The 20,827-nt window shown below is 34.3% G+C and overlaps 1 protein-coding gene across 4 annotated transcripts in view; it reads right to left on the bottom strand.

The window, feature by feature from the left end:
* Syn1 (Syntrophin-like 1) overlaps positions 1–20,827 on the bottom strand; it is a 343,519-nt gene that overhangs the window by 21,829 nt on the left and 300,863 nt on the right. For all 4 annotated transcript variants that reach the window (XM_029318793.2, XM_029318791.2, XM_029318792.2 and 1 more), the window contains one exon: positions 8,320–8,543. In XM_029318793.2, the coding sequence (XP_029174626.1) occupies positions 8,320–8,543 (224 nt within the window). The remainder of the gene's footprint in view (positions 1–8,319; positions 8,544–20,827) is intronic.

Genomic DNA, 20,827 nt, shown 5'->3' with positions numbered 1-20,827 from the left:
AAGAGCTTTGCGTAGCTTTATTATCTTCTTAGCTAGAACAAAAGAGAACGAGCGCAAGAAAAATATAATACAGAACATTACATTCTTCTTTATTCCTCTTGTCGTTTCATTGTAGATAATTATGAGAACTTGAAGTGACTATTTTTTAAATTATAGTGTCTCAAGGGAACCTTGCAAATTAGAAAATTTTAATTTGGGTGAAACTTTACACGCATGTATACAAAAGACATTTAGGCCAATTTAGTTTTTAATTGCAGCCTAGAAATAATTTTAAAAGCTAAAACTATTCTTTATATTTAAAATGACATTTTGCTTATTCAAGAATATATAAAAAAAATTTTATAAGAACACAAAATAATATTTTTTAAATAAACTTTTTTTTTAATCTTGAAATTTTTTTTAAAATTGTATTAATGTGATTAAGAGGATGCTGCCGTAGTTCTGTTTTACCGACTTTAAGTTAGGTTAGGTTAACTTTTTATTAAATATACAGATTGAAAAATTCTCCACAATAAAAATACTGATAATAATAAATGGGGAGCGCTGTCCTGCAACTAATTTTGCTATTTTATGCCTCGACATCCATTTCCTACGCAAATATACATACATAATTAATAATTCAAGCACTTGAATCTTTTGATTGACAGGCTTTTAATCTCATTTTTCTTACTTCTGTATTATTCTTTCATGTCATCTCTATTGGGAGTGCCATATTTTGTGCACAAATAAACTGCAAAACTTTTGTATTAAATAAGTATTGTTATGAGCTGATGCAAGAGACCAATAAAAAAAACTATAATTTTTTAACTTTTACTGTTTTTTATACAAAATTACAGCGCTCCCCGTTCCGATTATTATCCGTATTTTAATTATGGAGAAGGATATTTCAATCTGTATAGCCAATAAAAAAAAAGCCCTTGAAGCCTCAAAGTCGATAAAACAGACATGGTCAGCATCCTCTCAAATGTACATATTTTTATCATGGAAATTTTTATGAGGGATAAAATCGTTTTCGAGTTCTTTTACATATAAGAGCCAATTAATTTAATTTAACGATTTAAAGTCTCTTAGTGCATACCGAGTATCCTTTAATTAAAATCTGGCGTACACACACTCAACAAGCTTTAAAAAAATGAAGAAAGAAGAAGTACCAACTTCAATCAACCTAATGGAAGACTGAAATGTCCCGAAACGTGAATCCCTCGGTATACGATCCCGAAATAAGCCCCGGCGGCGGCTTGCGGTGTGCTTCGTGATCCGAGAAGATTGCACGGTCACGGTCCTTAAGTTTCGTAGGCGCCGTGCCGGGCCGTTAATTACGATCACCCGCTCGGTTAATCACCGCGTCCGGACGCGGCGACAGTTTAAATGGCGGGCGACGGCGCGCGCCGTGTAAGCAAGACCGCGAAGCGAAGTTCTGCGGATGTAAATAATGAAGCGCCACGTTTTCTCGCGGATTAATGGACGTGGCTTTTGAGCAGCCACGTCCTTGAGAAGACGTAGCTATATGAAAATCTTCACGTTGCCTCGCCCCATTATTCGCATGTGAGAGAGAGACGCCGACCTATTCTCGCTCTCTCTCTCTCTCTAATGCTAAAGATTAAACACGGTCCATTAATGCTTTACAAAAGGCGGAGTTTAATCCTCAATGTATTTACAACAATGCAAATTGCAAAAAAAAAAGTATTTAATTAAACATCGAAGATTAGATGCAGTAGATATTTTATATATTGTACGTATAATTTTACATATATATATATATATATATATATATGTAATTTTTTTCAACAAATTATATATATACAATACATATATAATTCGCTGAAAAAAATATAATATATTACGATTGTATAATTAGCAGAATTAATATTAATAACACAGAAATTGAATTTAAAAAATTTACAAGAATATGTATATAATAAATTTTTTGAATTCCATTTCTGCGTTATTAATATTAATTCTGCTAATTATATAATGGTAATATATTGTAATACAATTATAATTTCTTTTTCTACTTTTTTTCTCTATAAAAAAATGGTATAAATGTATAATTTCAAATTTGCTCATATGTTACATTGTAAATGATAAAGTAAAATGTATCTTACAACATTATAAGGGTTGCTTACCAAAATTAATTTGATTATTTTGAAGCGTTATTTTGGAGCGTGCATAATTCCGTGGAATGGAAAGCCATTAGCCGATCCATTAATTATTCCATACGATTAATTATTCTATCGCAACACGGCGACGGTTTAAAGAAGCAAGAGATAATTCCTGGACGACGGCGACGCGCGCGGGAAACGGTTTTGCTCGAGGAATTTCAAGTTAGTCGAGATTTAAAGTGGACTTTAACGTGTAGTTCGCGACACAAATTATCTCGAAGTCAGCTTTAAAACTAAAGCTCCTTTAAATTTTTTGTAAGCCGCTTTCCGCGATGCTGAGTCCCGTAAATGAGATTCACGATTGGAGCAGTAAATTGAAGCGGCGTTTTCTGCAGAAAAGCAGTAACATTTCCAGAGAAATATCCGCCTAGCGCGCGAAACATTCCGAAAAGAGTGGCAAATGCTTGACACACTGTCTTTGAAAAAATAAATCAATCTTTAATCATTCATGACGCTTACAGGTCATGGATGTAATAATTATATTTCGGAATAATATATACGCAAAAATACATATTCACATGAAAACATGAATTCTTAATCCTTTAAGTCATCCGAGACTCAGATTTCGGATTAAGAAATGCTGCCGCCATATTGGATTTCTGGCGATTTCTAGCGACACAGAGCGGGATTTTTTAATATTTACAACTTATTTGGGATTGATTAATTGAACGGGCGCGATAAAAAATTTCAATTATAAATTGATGCGTTTTAAGAATAATCTAAAGTAAACGTGTCAAATATGACACGTCAGGCACTAAAGGGTTTTAATATTTCCCAATGATAAATAAATGTTCTTTAAAGATTTTACTTGTAATATATATTATATATATATATATTTATATATATATATATTATATTATATTATATATATATATATATATATGTATATCATATATTATATATATATATATATATATATATATGTATATATATATATTTTTTTTAATTAATATTAATTAATATTTTATTAACATTTTAATTAACATAATTAATATTAATTAAAATTAATATAATTAATATAATTAATATGAATTTTTTCTTAACTTTGCCAAAGGATACGTGAATTTTTCTCTAAAAAAATATTCAAAATTTGGTGACAACCGGCCGGATCGTCGAGTTTTATGTGTTTTCGAGCATCCCTCTCGATCCATAAACAATATCTGAGAACGTCTCGAAGCGATTGCAACTGGAATCAATCTTGGTACAACAACACGCGCGTTCTCTCGCGACCAGCCCGCGTTTATCTCGACGCGACGTTGAGGCTGAATAAACATCCGCGTGCGCTTGCGAGTAAATAAACAACGTCTAAATAAATCGATTGCATTCGAACGTATATTAATACGACGATCGCAATCCGTTCGAGTGGACAAATAAATAAATAAAGCGGGCAGATAGATACATAAACGTCCGGAGAGAATGAGACGTTGAAATCGATTGTACGCTGATATCGAGAGATAGAGAGGTGGAAGAGACCGAAAACGGGTCGTCGTCGCGATAAATACTGGGAAAAAATAACTGCGGGAACGGCGGTATTTCTGTAATGGCAATGCGATATATTATGTATCAAGCGCCATTACAGATCGAATCGAGACTCATTTGTTTAGATAAATAAACAAACGTTTAATTAAATTCATGCTCATCGCCTTCGGGCGACACAAAACGCCTCTGTCGCTGTAATTTCATATTATAAGAGCGAAAGGGAGAAAGAAATATCCCCTTATTTCAAAAATTACATTTCGCAATTCAATTCAGCTTCTGTTTATCTCATCATTCTATAGAGAAAATATTATATTTTTCCAAATTTTCTTCTCCCCAAGTTTCTACACAATTAAAAATAATATTTTGCTTAAATCGTAAAATTGTTCGAAATGTAACACATATGTATTCGATGTTACAAATTAATATTGTATTACATTAATATCTCTCTAACCAGATCTGTAATCTATATTATCATCCTATTAATTTCAACCTATTATTGTCAATTGAGGTTTTGTTTGTCGCATTATGTTATAGTGAAAATATTAGGTACATTTTTCGAATTTTTATCTTCCCTTTGAAAAATTGTTGAAAAAATATTTCGCTTAAAATTCATTGAACTATGAATCTATCAGAGGCAATTTTTTCCAAAAAAAATCCACAATTGTCTTGTAGAGATGTATATTTGATGCTACAAATATTGATATTATATTACATTAATATCTCTCTAACAAGATCTCTAATCTGTATTATCGTCCTATTAATTTCAGCCTGTTATTGACAAATGCTCTGTCGAGATATTTGTTCACTCGGTTATTTACCAAGCCAGCAATCCGCCATGAAAACCGAAACCAATCGTGATTAGTGCGTGCAGCATGGCCGCAATGATTGCGAAAGGACGTTACGTGGAATTAATAAACGTTCGATCGATGCATTTGTTTAAACACCGGCTTATTCATCCGTGTAAAATCTCGTTATCGACATCCCGATGGAATTCTTGCGCGCACATTACATATTAACGTTTCCGATGATGTCGTTGTGTAACTTTCGAAAATAGACTTTATGATTGTTTGCAGATTGTTCCGATGAGTTTATAATTTTCATAGAATATTTCCTAGACTCGAGCAACACTTTTAAATTCCAAAAAAAAAAAAAAAAAAATAGAGATAAATTTCGAGAATAAAGAAAATCAATTTATTATATTTCGTAAATTAAAGTTCGGGGGTGCAGAAACTTTTTTCTCCGCTCGTTGTTTCTCGACAAATTTGACGTTAGACGTTCGCAGACGCGATCCATTTCTCGACGAATTTGACGTTTGAGAAACATTTTCCATCACGCGAGAATACGACATATAAGTACATGGATATAGAAAGACATCTCTCTCGGAGAAATATCGCCCGAGGTATCGTCATTCGGGTGGAATCCTTCTAACTTTGAATACAGAGCGATACACCCAGAGCTAGCATCGAAGAAATACCTATAGTTTTTGCGTGTAACTTCGGAAGAATGAGATATCGATACTCCCTGGTACGCGTTTTTCGCGAATATATTATTTCGAGTCATAAAGCCGACGATGAGTTTCGATGGATCCGGGAGAGGATGACACCTCCCATAATCTCCTCCTCGCCTGGATTCACCTCGAATAATTCGAAACAGCGCGGCGAATAATTAGATGTTGAAAGCTCAAATTTACGCTCATCCGTACACGGTCGAGCGACGCGTTCGTGATTAGCATCGGATGTGACGTCGGATGATTGCAAAACGAATCGCGCGCATCAGAACGGAGGGGTGGGGGGTGAAGGGGTGGGGGTTAGGGGGATGAAACGATTTCGCGAGCCACGCACGTAACGAGTGTCGCAATGATGACATCACGCGACCGGACGTGTAATAGTCTTAATTAAAACAGCGGTCTAACGAACTAATCGCTAACCGTTGTAATCCGACGCCATTATCATTTGATAATGGAGGGGTTGTTTACCTTTATATGTGTCGCTTTTCGCGCGGATGAATTTTTCTACACGCGCGAGAGACAGGATATTGTGAAGCCCCACGATCAACCTCCAACTCCGTGTATTCTCTCTCGTACAGTCGTTGTATAGTCGCTCCATCGGGAGTAGCTCGTCCTGCGACGTCGCTTCCTCGCGCACGCGACATCGGTGAATTTTTCACGCTTAATTTCCCGCGTGCACGCGATACAGAGATAGTCTCGTCTGACTTGGAAAATTTTCTAAACCGATATCTATTTTTTTTTTTTTTTTTTTTTTAATTAATTATTTTAACGCACAGTGACTTTTGGAGATTTCTTTTTAAACTGACTTTTTTAAAATTAATTATTTTATTGTAAATTATTATAATAACTTTATTAAGCTTGCGTGATTATCAAGGAACAGATGTTAGTTGCAAATTAAGGTGAATTATAAAATCGAGATAATTATCTTAAAAGTAGGTTTCAATTTGTTTGCATGGCTTCATAAACTCTCTGCGATTATTTAGAAAAAAATATAGAACCTCAAACCTAGATAAGATTCAAACTCTCTATACGTACTCTGTAAAAAAACAATATTTTCTATATATCAATCTTTTATGATTAAATAATTTATATATATATATATAGATTTTTTCTATTTTAAAGTTCGAAAATTACTTCTGAAAATATTTGTCGATTTTTTAAGGTAGAAAATGCTTGAAACTTGCACTCAATCTAAAATTCGAACGTAACTGATGTTATTGGATTCGACTCGAATTTTTAAGTACATATCGAACCGGATGCCCCATCCCTTTGCACACCAACCAGTGTGAAATCGTATACGTGCTACAACGTGACGCGGTTTGTAGGTGGCGCGATACGTGGCCCGTTTCACTCGAAAGCACGTTTCCGCTCTCTCACGTACCGCAGTCGATACGTCGAATCGTCGTGCGGATACGTGAATCGTCGCGTTAATGACCGCGATAGCGGTTTGTTACGCCATTTTGGTCCATAAGTGGACGAACCCCGACGAGAATTAAGGCTGTTTCAATGCAGCGAGGCAAGAGTTAAGGCTGTTTCGATGCAGCGACGAGAATTAAGGCTGTTTCGATGCAGCGACGAGGATTAAGGCTGTTTCGATGCAGCGACGAGAATTAAGGCTGTTTCGATGCAGCGACGAGAATTAAGGCTGTTTCGATGCAGCGAAGAAAATTAAGGCTGTTTCGATGCAGCGACATTTACACGACGAGAAACGAATGTCGAGATATTCCGAAGAGAATCGATATATTAAGGTGCTTTTTCATGTGTCGCTCGTTTTCGGCGATATAATGACGTCACGTAATCGCTAGCGACATGATTTTGTAGTTGGATTTTTCTAACTATAAGCGATATTAACAAGTGTGAAAGACACTGCAGTGTAAATGTCGCTACATCGAAACTAATTTTCTTCGCTGCATCGAAACAGCCTTAATTCTCGTCGCTGCATCAAAATTTATAAATCAAATGGATAATCAAAGTGTAAGTAACAGCATGAAAGCATTGAATTAAATTAAATATTTTTTTGTAGATTGAGAATGTTTATACATGCGGAATATGTGAGACTATATGTGATAAAGATGACTTTTTTATCGCCGAAAAGCGATGAGCGATACATAAAAAGCCCTTTAAACCGTACCTTTAAACAGTAAACAGTGTGTTGTGCTTAGATAAAGATGAGATGAAAATATGTAAATTTATCTTAGATAAGAGAAAGATAATTTTGTTTTAAATCTATCTAGAAAAAGGATAAAATTATATATGGCGACTCATCTAGATAACTTTCAGATAATATTATTTTAAGACCGCTTATGTAAGCACAAGTATAAAAAATGAAAGATAATTTAGTAAACATAACACTTTTTTTTATTTAAGATGCAGATATAGATAATACATATTTCTATTATTTATATAAAGATATGATGACGCCCAAATTTTATCTAAATGATCATCTATATAATTTATTTAAATAACAGCAAACACTGACAGTAAACGTCGCGAGAAAGTTAACGAGTTCTTTCAGATTGTCCAGAACCATCTTCTTTTAATAACAGATTCTTTGTCCAATTTCTAGATTCTCCTTTTTTTGTGTGGAAAAACATTCATAATTTCCGGATTATAAGCAATTAAAAAAGAGCCCTTGGCAAATTAAACTATATATGGAGTTTAAATATAATTAATGAAATTCCATTCTTCAGTTAATTTCACGTAGAGTTTACTTTGATAAAATTTTAATTTAAGACTTACTTATTACGAAGAAACACAACAGAAAAAAAAATGGATGACCTCCTTTGATATTTTCGCTGAGAAAAAAAATCGATTCTAATAAGTTGGCCGAAGAATCTGATATCAAAATTATCGTTACAATCCACCTCATCAGTCTTAAAAAAATATATATTACACGAGAATAATAATACAAATCGTAAAATAAGTTAAAGGCTAATTCTTCAAAATAATGTCCGTGTAATCAAGAAGTTTTATTTCAAGTTTTTCATCTTGAGAGTACAAAAGTTTTAAGTACGAAGGAAAAATATCTGAAAAAGAGCGCCCGGCGTCGCGCCTTCTTGGATGTTATAAAAGCAGAATTTGAGGAACGAGCAGAGGAGGAGGATCGTATATCTTTGTTTAAAATTGTAAATATTGTAAAGGGCTCTTTCTCTTTCCCTTGCTCTTCCTTACCGTGTCGCGATGAGGGGACAGGTAATGCTCGGTGAAGCCCAGGCCTCCGGACTCCAAGGCGCGCACTCGTACAGTCTGAGTTCTCGACCTGAAACTGCGCCGAAGACGCTGCGCCATCCGCCTGTGCAGCCGCCGGCGAGACCGAATCCACTTCCGACTCCTCGCGAAGTGCTCGCGCTACTTCCGGCTCCGTCCTCGCTGCTCTCGCTACTGGCCCGTCCGTTCTGCAAGCACACAGGCGGCAATAATAAATATTCAATTTCCAATCTTTGTGACGGGAAGAAAAACTAGAGGACGCAAATATGCCGTAAACTTTTCAAAGAAAATATTTAAAGAGTCGAGATTTTGAAAATGCAATAATTATACTTTTTTTGAGATTTTGGAATTTGGAAGATTTTGAATTGTAGACGCGATTGTAAAAAGAAAAATATGTAATATTATTTTAAAATATTTTTAATTGTTATATAAAATTTCGAAAAGTCGAAAGAAAATTTATTAATTACAGGTTTTTTAGAGATTTCGAAATTTGAAAAATTTTAAATTGAACTCGATTGCAAGAGGGAAAAAATAAGGAGAAAATTATATCATATTATATATTGATCATGTTTTTTTAAAAATTTAAAATAAACTAAACTCGATTGCAAGAGGGAAAAAATAAGGAGAAAATTATATCATATTATATATTGATCATGTTTTTTTAAAAATTTAAAATAAATTAAACTCGATTGCAAGAGGAAAAAAATAAGGAGAAAATTATATCATATTATATATTGATCATGTTTTTTTAAAAAGTTAAAAAAACATGATCAATATATAATATGATATAATTTTTTCCTTATTTTTTTCCTCTTGCAATCGAGTTTTAATTTAAAATTTTTCAAATTTCGAAATCTTTAAAAAAACTGTAATTAATAAATTTTCTTTCGAAATTTTATATGACAATAAAAAATATTTTGAAATGATATTACATATTTTTCTTTTTACAATCGCGTCTACAATTAAAAATCTTCCAAATTCCAAAATCTCAAAAAAAGTGTAATTATTGCATTTTTAAAATCTTGACTCTTTAAATATTATTAATTATCATACAAAATTTCGCAAAAATAAAAATAAAATGAAGAAGTAAACTAAAAGAGTCAGGAAGTTGCAGAGAAAGATGGTAGTCGCACGATCGATCATTTCTCTATTTTATAATATTACAAAGTCCATCTTATTGTTAGTAGCACGATGTCAAGCGGAACGTGATGCTCCGCTCATAATTGCATTATTGTGCAACGCCTTGACGTTTACCTTGTTTGTGTTTCGACATACATCAGAGAAATTCTTCCGCCTTTAGACAAGCGAGCTTTCGTGAATTAACAAGAAGGAAAAATTTCATTTTGGAAGGTTCATGAAACTCATACGTCGCGTCAGATTAAAAATTGTTGGCAACAGCTATCAAGAGGGGACAAGATTTTTAAATATTTTATAATAACGCGGCGCACATTTTGATACCGAATTTTTTTTCTCTCTCTAACAAGCTACTCTACATATTTTCCAAGTTTCATTGAAATCAAAACTTCCCAGTTTGTTCCCTTGTTAGTAGGATGGCAATCCCCGTTCAAGTCGCAGAGGAGCAACCTAAGAAGAACACATTAATCTTAAACGACTTCCTGCCCCCTTTCTCTCAGCAAAAGAAGGATCAAACTTCGGCCTCCTTAAAGCTCCGCGGAAAAGTTCGCGTAAGTAGTGGCGTAAGGAGATACATCCCGTGTACAAGGGAAAGACCGGAAGTTCTGACGAAGTCGGGCTCTCTCTCAGTCGACGAACGACATCAGATCGGAAAGTTTATCCGGCAGATTAAAAAACTCTCCACGCGGCGACCGTCGAGCGGTAGTTGAACGTATATTTTACATGAAAACGAAAATGTCGTTCGCCAGCAGCGTCCAACAGTTGTTTTTATCGAATCAGCATCTTAATAGACGAGCTAGCTGGAACGAAAAAATGAAAAAAAAATAAAAAAATTACACATTCGACGTCAAGCCGCAGCATTCAACTGACAACGGTCGGAAGTGACCCTCGCCGATTTTAATGAACTTGGAATATGTTTTAGAGCATTGAAAAATATTAGACTCGCGTTTTTTTAGCCGTGTATCTCGACATTATATTTTAGTGATTTTTCGGAGAAAAGCTCCGAAACTCATCTCAAATACACTGAAAAAAGTTGTTTGAATTCGAATAAATATTTATTTCAATATACTGCCTGTTAAATCATTTATTTAAAACTAATAACATTTATTTGATGTGAAAAAATATTTATTTGTTTCATATTTTTTTCAGTGTATTTAATAAAAAATATTATATATAGAAACCTTTAAAACTAGCCCTTTGAAAAAATCGGTTTTTTTTATTTTTGAGTTAATACCATCGAAACGGTAAAAGATATAAAAGTGTTTCAAATAAAAGTTTTATGGTTTTTAATATTCTTTAAAACAGTGTAATCAAATTTTTTAAAAATGTCAAATTTTCCCCCTCTCCCGTCTCCATAATTTAATTGCACTGTTTCAAAAAACATTAAAAATCATATAACTTTTATTTGAAACATTTTTTTTTATATCTTATACCGTTTTGACGATATTTAGAAATAAAAAGACCGATTTGTTTCAAATGGGTGTTTCATCCCCTAAATGTCGAGATACGCGGTTAAAAAAATACGGGTCTAATATTTTTCAATTCTATAAGTTTATTAAAATCGGTGAGGATCACTTCCGATCGTTCCCTTGTGACCTCTCATTTTAGGACTCGAAAACATAAGAAAATTGTGAAATCCGACAATGTCTCGATAATTAAAAGGACGGGCGAAATTTCAGGAATTTAACGCGCCGGAATCGAAGAGAATCATCGGCCCTGTTCCTTTTTCCTTCGGTCCGATTCAGTGCTTCGCAGACATCACAATCGGCGTCTTATCGTTGCCGATTTTCTTCCATGTCGCGGCAACCGTGAAATCGAGCGAAAAGAGCGAACAAGAGAAAGAGAGGGAAAGATAGGGAGAAAGGGGAGAATCGTCGCGCAATCTACGAAGAAGGGTACCAATGTGGAATCAGGCGAAAAGAGAGAAATATTAAACGGCCGGGAGAAAAGGGAAGGGCCGATCGACTTGCGAGGTCGGAAAAGTTCGAAGGGCGCGAACGAGTCGAGAGAAGGAGGAGGCAAAGATGTCTTCTCGTCCCTTTTTATCCCCCTTGGACGAGATTTCGCATCGTCGACGATTCCGGGTCGGATATAGATAATAAAGAAACGTCCGCGACAAAATTATCGGACCGGCCTTTTTGCCCCGGAAGACGAACAAATAAATTAACCCTTCTGTCGATGAACCCTGCTGCTAACCCGAGGCAATTTTAAATATTTAACAATAAGAATTTAAAGGTTCCTATATATGATATTTTTATTAAATACACTAAAAAAATATTAAATTAATAAATATTTTTTCATATCAAATCAATCTTATTAAGGGAATGCTGACCATGTCTGTTTTACCGACTTTGAGTTTAAGGACTTTTCTTTTTATTGGCTATACAGATGGAAAAATCCTTCTCCACAATTAAAGTACTGATAATAATAAACGGGCAGTGTTGTAATTTCGTATAAAAAAAAAAATAATTAAAAAAATTAAGAAATTACAATTTTTTATCAGCCTCTTGCATCAGCTCATAACAATAATTATTTAATACAAAAGTTCTGCAATTTATTTGTGCACAAAATATGACGCTCCTAATAGAAATGACATGAACGAATAATACAGAAATCATAAAAATGAGATTAAAAGCCTGTATCAAAAGATTCGTACTTGAATTAATTATGTATGTATTTTTGCGTGCGGAATCGAAGGCATAAAACAGCAAAAATTAGTTGCTGGACAGCGCTTCCCATTCATTATTATCAGTACTTTCATTGCAGAGGATTTTTCAATCAGAGAATATTCAATAAAAAGTGAACCTAACCTAACTTAAAGTCGGTAAAACAGAACTACGGCAATATAAAAATTCAATAAAATTTTTTCAGTGTATTTAAAATGTGTCGAAGCTCTTCTCCGAAAAATAACTTTGATAACCAGCAACTAAGATAAACTTGTCACTTGATAAAAAGATGAGAGTTGTGCATTGACAGGAAGAATTGCAGACATACTTGGACTTAAGATATTTCAACCTTTCGGTGCCCGAATGCTCCGCATGCTTGCAATATTCGCGGATCCGATTATTGTACGCAAACATCTGTTAAGGAGGATGTAACTCAAAGTAGGAAACTGTTTTAAAGCAGCGCGAAAGAGCAGCGTATTTTAAAAAATTATTTATACTAGCATTTTTATGCCTTTTAGCTTCGGTGAAAACACAAGGGTGTGTAGAATTGAACGAATGTATATTGAAATTTTTTCAGAGGAAACTTTTTGAACAACAAAGGAAGGGAAAAGCAAAAGGTGTAGCTAAACAAAGAATGCGCACCATTCAACGATATATATTGTACGATATAACGAATCGAACCCCTAACGGGCTCCGATTTGGCGTCTGGTTGTTCGGCGTCCTAAAACAAGCGATAACCCGTGATGTACGAGTTTTTGCATCCTCCCCTGTGTGCGATAGCTCGCTTCTCCCACATATCTTGCCGCGTTTCTTCCAACATTTCAGCGAAGCCGAATGGAGGCATCCTAGCTAAGCTTCTATCATACATGTCAATCTTCTGGAGTTCGTTCCCTCTTATTTTATGTTCTTATTTAATTTTTTTAAATCCATAATTTATATATATATATATAGAAAATGGATGTTTTCCATTTTAATTAATATAATGGAACATGCGACTATGAGAAAATATTTTATATAAAAATTAAAAGGTTTCGAAAGGAAAAAAGTTGATAATTTTAAATTTTAATTAAGATAATTTTTTTCAAGCTCATTTAAAGGCTAAACTAGTTTTATTTTATGGAACTATCCTAATATTTTTATATAAATAATATAAATTTAAAAATAAAAAATATAAATTATTTTATATAAATCGATTTCTCGCAAATATTCGGCATATAAAGGTAGAATGACCAAAAAATGTACAAGCAATTTCCTATTTTAATTTGACACAATTTTATATAAAAAATATCATAAAACATTCATTTTTCGATGATTTCGCTTTAAAATACATTTGTGAAAAAAATAATGAAAGAATCGGTATAAAAAGGAAACACAGTTGTTTTTCAGAAAAAGTGTGTAATTTGCAACTAGCAGCTGCACTCAATATTAATTAAAATGGGACACTTTGTGTGTGTATGTATATATACACATGTACGTATATAGCATATACTCTCAATAAGAGAACCGTTCCTCGGTTTATCGCGACTCGAGGGGTTTGCATCTTCTTTTTTCTCTCGAACGCGATTTCCGGTGCCCCTTCGCGCTCGAGACCGTATTTCCGGAACTGCGTGGGTGGTATCGAACGCCGTATCCTTCCGAGCCGCCATAATACAAGTGTAATCGCGGCGATATTTTCGCGATCCATTAATCCCAACTGTACATTCATCGGGAAGCCAAGGATTAAAACAAGATTAAACGCAGAATATCTCTATCCGCTCTCTCCCGCGGCTGTATAAGAGAGCTCAGCGCGAGAGATGGAAGAGATCTCGCGATCGCGATCCTAAATCATCTCGACTAATTTCGCGTAATCTTTATACCGGCAATAAAATAATAATTCCACTCGCTTCCTCATCTAACCGTATCGGTATAAGGGCGCAGACGGGCGCACAAGAGGCGGCGAATTAATAACGAGAACCTAGGTATATTTCGTGGCGTAGAAAATACTCTGCAAACATGGCTCTTGTTTCGGTTAAGATTACAATATGAAATACAAGGAAAACCTTAATCAACCTCGCGCGCTCGCTCGCAGCAGCTCTTCGTCAATATTGTCTTTTGGAGCCAAAATTCCGGACGGCGAAATTATTTATAATAATCCTAGGGAAAAAGGAAGGATCCGCAGAAAAAATCCCTAGTAATAATACCGAAGGAACAGTCGGAAGCGCCATTATTGCGAGCACGTCGAGCATATATCAGCTATACGCCGCGTATTAAACACGCGAATTAGCGTACAAGCTCCGCAATGATGCGCTCTTGCATTATAAACCGGATCTGAGTAAGTGAGAGTGAGAGAGAGAGCTTCTAACGGTGATATATCACCGTTAGAGAATTTCAGAGGCGTAACACACGTCGCGGTTTCAACTAATCGGTCGACAACCGGCGATCGTGTATAACGAAAATCCTAATTGATCCCAATGATTTCTGCAGAAACAAGTTAATCTCTTATCAGGCATATCTAATCTCTCTTCTCGATCCTATTACGATTTATATAAGCCGACGTATATTTCGATTTTTCCGCACTTTGCCAAATTAGCTTTCGGAACTGAAATTAACTTAGAAACTTGGAAGGAAACTTGGCCAAAAATTTCAATTTTTTTTTATGTGGTACCCAGTAATATTTAATCAACAGAAATATTTAATCAACATTTTATAATGTTGATTTTATATAAATTTTTCAAACGTTATGATATAATGTTGTATAAATATGTTTAAAATATTATTAATAAATATTCTAAAAAATGTTTTAACTGATGTTTTATAAATGTTTTAAAAATATTATTTAATAACATAATGCTCTCAAAATATTAATAAAATATTTTAAAAACGTTAATTTCAACATTACTGAAACCTCTAGATCAATGTCAAAGTTTGTTCATAATGATGTTGCATACATTGTTAAAAACTACATACTTGACAGCAACAATAACGTTGTAGTAATGATTTTTTGCTTACTGAGTACTTTATAGAAAAAAAGTTTTTTCTTCAATATTATTATAAGGAGATGCTGACCAAATATGTTTTATCGATCGAAAAAGTGAGGTTAGATTCGACTATAAATCTATTTATTAACTATACGGATTGTTTATTCTTAAAATTATGACGCTACCCATTTGTTAATATTAATACTTTAATTGTGCAAAATTATTTATCAATCTGTATATCGATCACAATATAAGCACTTCAACTCATAATTTTTATGGATCGAAAAGATGAGGTTAGATTCCACTATAAGTCTATTTATTGGCTATACGGATTATTTATTCTTGAAATTATTAATTGATAAATCCTTTTGCACAATTAAAGTATTAATATTAACAAATGCGGGGAGAGAACATCATAATTTCAAGAATAAAAATCCGTATAACCAATAAATATCTAATTTCACTTTTTCGATCGATAAAACATATTTATTATGGTCAGCATCTCCTTAATGTGGTTAAATAAGGATATTATTATCATCAAACTTTTGTGTAAAATATTTTTTAATATCTCGAGTATTTTTTACCCGTTATAATTATTTATGAATTTGTCTATTTATCCCTCCTATGTGTGTGTAAAGTTTCAACAAACAAATTCGGGATTTTGGGGTTTTTGCGAGGTTCCCTTGTTAGATATCAAAATATAATATTTCAACTACATGTATATTAAGTTGCGAAAATTCTATTTGCGAAAATTTTAGCATTTTTTTTTTTTATTCCACAACAAAGTTATTCGTAGAACACAGTTGTTTCTACCTAAAACGCAACTGCGATAACTGCGAAAGAGATACCTCCGGAGCGCTGAAAATAATGGAGTTGCGCGAACACGAGACGGACGACAAAACTCAAGCGCGTGTTCAAACTCAAATTGCGCGCAAACTGAGAGCGAGAGAAGCGAGGGAATGCGCGATTGTCGGAGGGTAGCATAGCGTATCCGTAAATGTCGCGATTCTCCAAAATCGGCTTAAAATAGGATGGCTTGCTGCTGGAACGTCGTAAGTATCGTACAAACCGCATTTGTGTTTACGCAGTGAGAAATCTTAAATTTTAGAATCCTGCTATCTCGAAACTTCGTGCTTCTCTAGACGTTTAGCCAATAATAGAAAATTTTATATATGTATAAACAAATTTTATTTAAAATATTTTTTTTTTTTTTTATTAAAAACAAATATTTTTTCAAAATATTAAAATAATAGTTAAATAGAGTTCCATCAAACTGTTGTATAAAACATTTTTAATAAATTTCGAGATGTATCGGAAGAAAAAACATAAAGCTGATCTACATATAAAAAATTTTATTTAAAATATTTTTTCAAGAATTAAAAAATTTTTTTAAATATTATTAAAATAGTCAAATAAAATTTCTTACCATCAAACTTTTTTATAAACCATTTTTGATAATTTTCGAGATATATGAAAAAACAAATATATGAACGTATAGTTTTATTCCTTAGAATTTTGAGTTACAATTGAAATAAATTTATCTATCCCCACATGTGTGTAAAGTTTCATCAAAATAAAAATGTTCGAGTTCGCGAGGTTCTCTTATTAATAAAGAAAAAAAATCGTTTCATATATATAATTCACAGGAAGTTTAGAAATAAAATTTATTTATCCCCACCGTTACCAAATTAATTCATTATCATCAACTCCTCTGCTACTCCTCTTTCTCTCACGAGAGATACTAACATTTTTTAACTATATATTCGCTCCCTCCTCTCATTTTGTAAAAACCGCTAGAAAGCATACGCGTGTTTTCGTAAAACAGCGTAACGAATGAAATCAAAACATAACGAGAGATAAAGCGCTCGCAGTTTTATCCCGTGGCGAGGCTGCGAAGAACGTCGGCTTTTCTTTTTTTTTAACCATGCGCGTACACTCTCGCTCCCGTAGTTATAACCATTATCTCGCGATGATGCGATCATCCTGTATATCCGTCGTTACATCCCCTCGCGACGGCGACCCTAATGGAAAGCACATTAGGAGGTATATCTCTCACTTGGTACACGAGAGAAGGGTGAACGCGAGGAGGAGCCGGTGTTAGCCGGCTCGACGAGACGCTTCCGCGCAAGCGAGTGGAAACGTTACGATATCGTTCTTAAAGTCGCCTGTCCGTGTATTTACACGGAGAATAGATATACCTTTAAAGGGGAACCTACGACTGGCGGATATGGAAAATAAAATCTCGCCCGCCAGGTCCAGGCGCAATATTCTCCTATCGTTGAACCCTTCTGTTTCTCTCGAATTCTCGATTGAACACGAAGGAACCCTAACCTAACGTAACCTTGTTCCAATAATGTTTTCAATTTTTCTGCCAACATCCTCACCAACACATTTAACGTTATGTAAACGTTTAACAAACGTTTTTCGTTTGTTAACCTGCCAAATGGATTATTCCTTTAACGATGAGAACGTCCGTGTAGAACAGTAAAAATCCAAAGACTTGTATCACTCGAAGAATTGTGAGTCTTTATATTTTTTAGTGCACAGAGAATATTGATGTGCCCAATTAAATTCGCAATCTTTTAAAACTTTATTAAATAAGCCTCAATGAATGGTATATTATAACGTTTTATTAGATGGGGCATTCACATGTTTCATGAACATTAAGGTTTGAACGTTTCTGAAACGCTTACATAACGTTAATGTGTTGGTGGGGCCTAACTTAACTCTTGTTTCAGGAATGTTTTCAATGTTTCTGTCCCTACTAACACATTTAACGTTATGTAAACGTTTAACAAACGTTTTTCGTTTGTTAACCTGCCAAATGGATTATTCCTTTAACGATGAGAACAGTAAAAATCCAAAGACTTGTATCACTCGAAGAATTGGGAGTCTTTATATTTTTTAGTGCACAGAGAATATTGATGTGCCCAATTAAATTCGCAATCTTTTAAAACTTTATTAAATAAGCCTCAATGAATGGTATATTATAACGTTTGATTAGATGGACATTCACATGTTTCATGAACATTAAGGTTTGAACGTTTCTGAAACGCTTACATAACGTTAATGTGTTGGTGGGGCCTAACTTAACTCTTGTTTCAGAAATGTTTTCAATTTTTCTGTCCTCACTAACACATTTAACGTTATGTAAACGTTTAACAAACGTTTTTCGTTTGTTAACCTGCCAAATGGATTATTCCTTTAACGATGAGAACGTCCGTGTAGAACAGTAAAAATCCAAAGACTTGTATCAACTCGAAGAATTGTGAGTCTTTATATTTTTTAGTGCACAGAGAATATTGATGTGCCCAATTAAATTCGCAATCTTTTAAAACTTTGTTAAATAAGCCTCAATGAATGGTATATTATAACGTTTGATTAGATGGGCATTCACATGTTTCATGAACATTAAGGTTTGAACGTTTCTGAAACGCTTACATAACGTTAATGTGTTGGTGGGGCTTAACTTAACTCTTGTTTCAGGAATGTTTTCAATGTTTCTGTCCCTACTAACACATTTAACGTTATGTAAACGTTTAACAAACGTTTTTCGTTTGTTAACCTGCCAAATGGATTGTTCCTTTAACGATGAGAACAGTAAAAATCCAAAGACTTGTATCACTCGAAGAATTGTGAGTCTTTATATTTTTTAGTGCACAGAGAATATTGATGTGCCCAATTAAATTCGCAATCTTTTAAAACTTTATTAAATAAGCCTCAATGAATGGTATATTATAACGTTTGATTAAATTATAACGTTAAGGTTCAAACGCTTACATAACGTTAATGTGTTGGTTGCAATGCTTATGGGTCTAAGGATCGAAAATATATTTAACCCTTATGTCGATCCATAATTTTTCACTTTTTTGCCAACTGTTTATTATTTGTTATTTTTTTTATAACTGCTGCTGGACATCGAACATTTTTTTTATTTTAGAAGGTTTTCAAATATAAAGGTCTCTTGTATTTTGTATCCGATGGAGAAAAGTTTCTACACATTTTTAATATTTAAAGTTGCTTTGAATACTCGTTTATTAGCAGAAGGATTAAGTTAAATTAAATTAGAAAAACTTGTCATATAATTCTCAGTTAATACTTCTCTATAATTGATGGTTTCAGTCTCTCTCTTTGGATCATCTTTAACAGATTTACTCCTTTAAATAGGTACTGTTTTGTATATTACTTATAAAGTCAGGACACATAAGCCGAAATAATAATTAATAGAATAATTAAATAGAAAAATATTTCACAACAAGCTTGTTGCACCTAATTTCTGCGCTTGACTCTTTTTAGTCTGCATCCATCTTGTATTTGTAATTGTGTACTTTTTTACGACTTAATATAAATTAAAAAAGATTAGAAATAGTTGTATTAAATAACTTTGAGATGCAGAGAAAGATCGGAGATTGAAATAATAGAGATTAGATTTTAAAAAGAAAAAGGATATAATGAAATTATAATAATAAATTTTCAGAAATGATTTAATCAGAAATATGGAAACTTGCACGATGTCATTTCGCCGTAAGAATACACTTGGAAATAAATTATAGAAAAGTATGAAAGATAGGAGATGAGTGAAACCGATTTCGTTGCCCGAGAAATTTCAGAGCGTCGCGTCGCCGAGAAGGAAAATTATTTCTTAATTGACAATCGCTTAATAACGCGGCGACCGCGGTTGTTTACTCGAATTTACGCATAATTGCTGAAAACATTAGGACCGGTGGACCTGCGCGCGTGCGACCGTCAGGACATAACCGACAAATTAATTTTCCTTGGCAATTCAATTACGCCTTAATTGGGTACGACGGAAATGAGACCTTGCATTAAAATTGCAAGCAGACGGAGATTTTCTCCGGAGATTTTACTTCGTTCGCTTCTCCGACTCGAATTTGATTGCCGAATGCGAATCGTCGACGTTGTTTCCCGTCGAATTTGAATAAATCGGGATAAATAATTTTTTTTCCATCTATTTTCACCCTCGAATAGACAGATGGAAACAGTTTTGCGCGCAATTGTTTGTTTCCTCAAGAAATACATTCTATACATTTAATGTATATCGAGAATATGATAAAGGGAAACACAATGGAGAATATCGACGATTATTTAGACAACACAGTGTACTCTGACTCTGTTATGTCACTTAAAACTCTCGGTGGAGGATCAGACCTCGCCGTAGCACATCTCGTATCCACCGTACACACAAACGCAAAAGTGCCAATCCCACATCCCCTATCTATCTATCTATCTATCCACCATCGCGTAGATACACTTGCACGGATATTGACACACGTACGCACACGCACAGCTGAAGCTGGCAAACGAACACGTACACGATCGTCTCTTGATCCGTCGTTCCAGCCGCAGTTTGCTTAGCATTGCTGATGCACTATCCACTTCCGCGCAAGTGAGATGGACATTGCAGAAGAGTGAACTGCAGAGGGAGAGAGAGAGAGGGAGAGAAAGGTGGAGAAAGGGTGAGAGGAAGGTCCGAGGGAAGATTATGGGCAGAGAACATCGGCGTCTGTGTTTGAGGACCGATAGTGGCTCGCGTTCTAATTAATAACGAACCCCTCGATGCAGTCCGCGGGTTTTGCAGGGTGCGCCATGTATGAAGGAGCTTTCAGGAATCGAATAATCGAAGGGCAAAGAGTTCGACACTCGGTGCCGGAAGTGGCACTTATTTTGAAAGAATCGCGAATTTCTGATTCATAT

Source organism: Nylanderia fulva, unplaced genomic scaffold, assembly GCF_048542155.1.
Source record: "Nylanderia fulva isolate GAGA-0341 unplaced genomic scaffold, ASM4854215v1 Scaffold15, whole genome shotgun sequence".
Lineage (NCBI taxonomy): Eukaryota > Metazoa > Arthropoda > Insecta > Hymenoptera > Formicidae > Nylanderia > Nylanderia fulva.
This window is presented reverse-complemented; position numbering and strand designations above follow the sequence as displayed.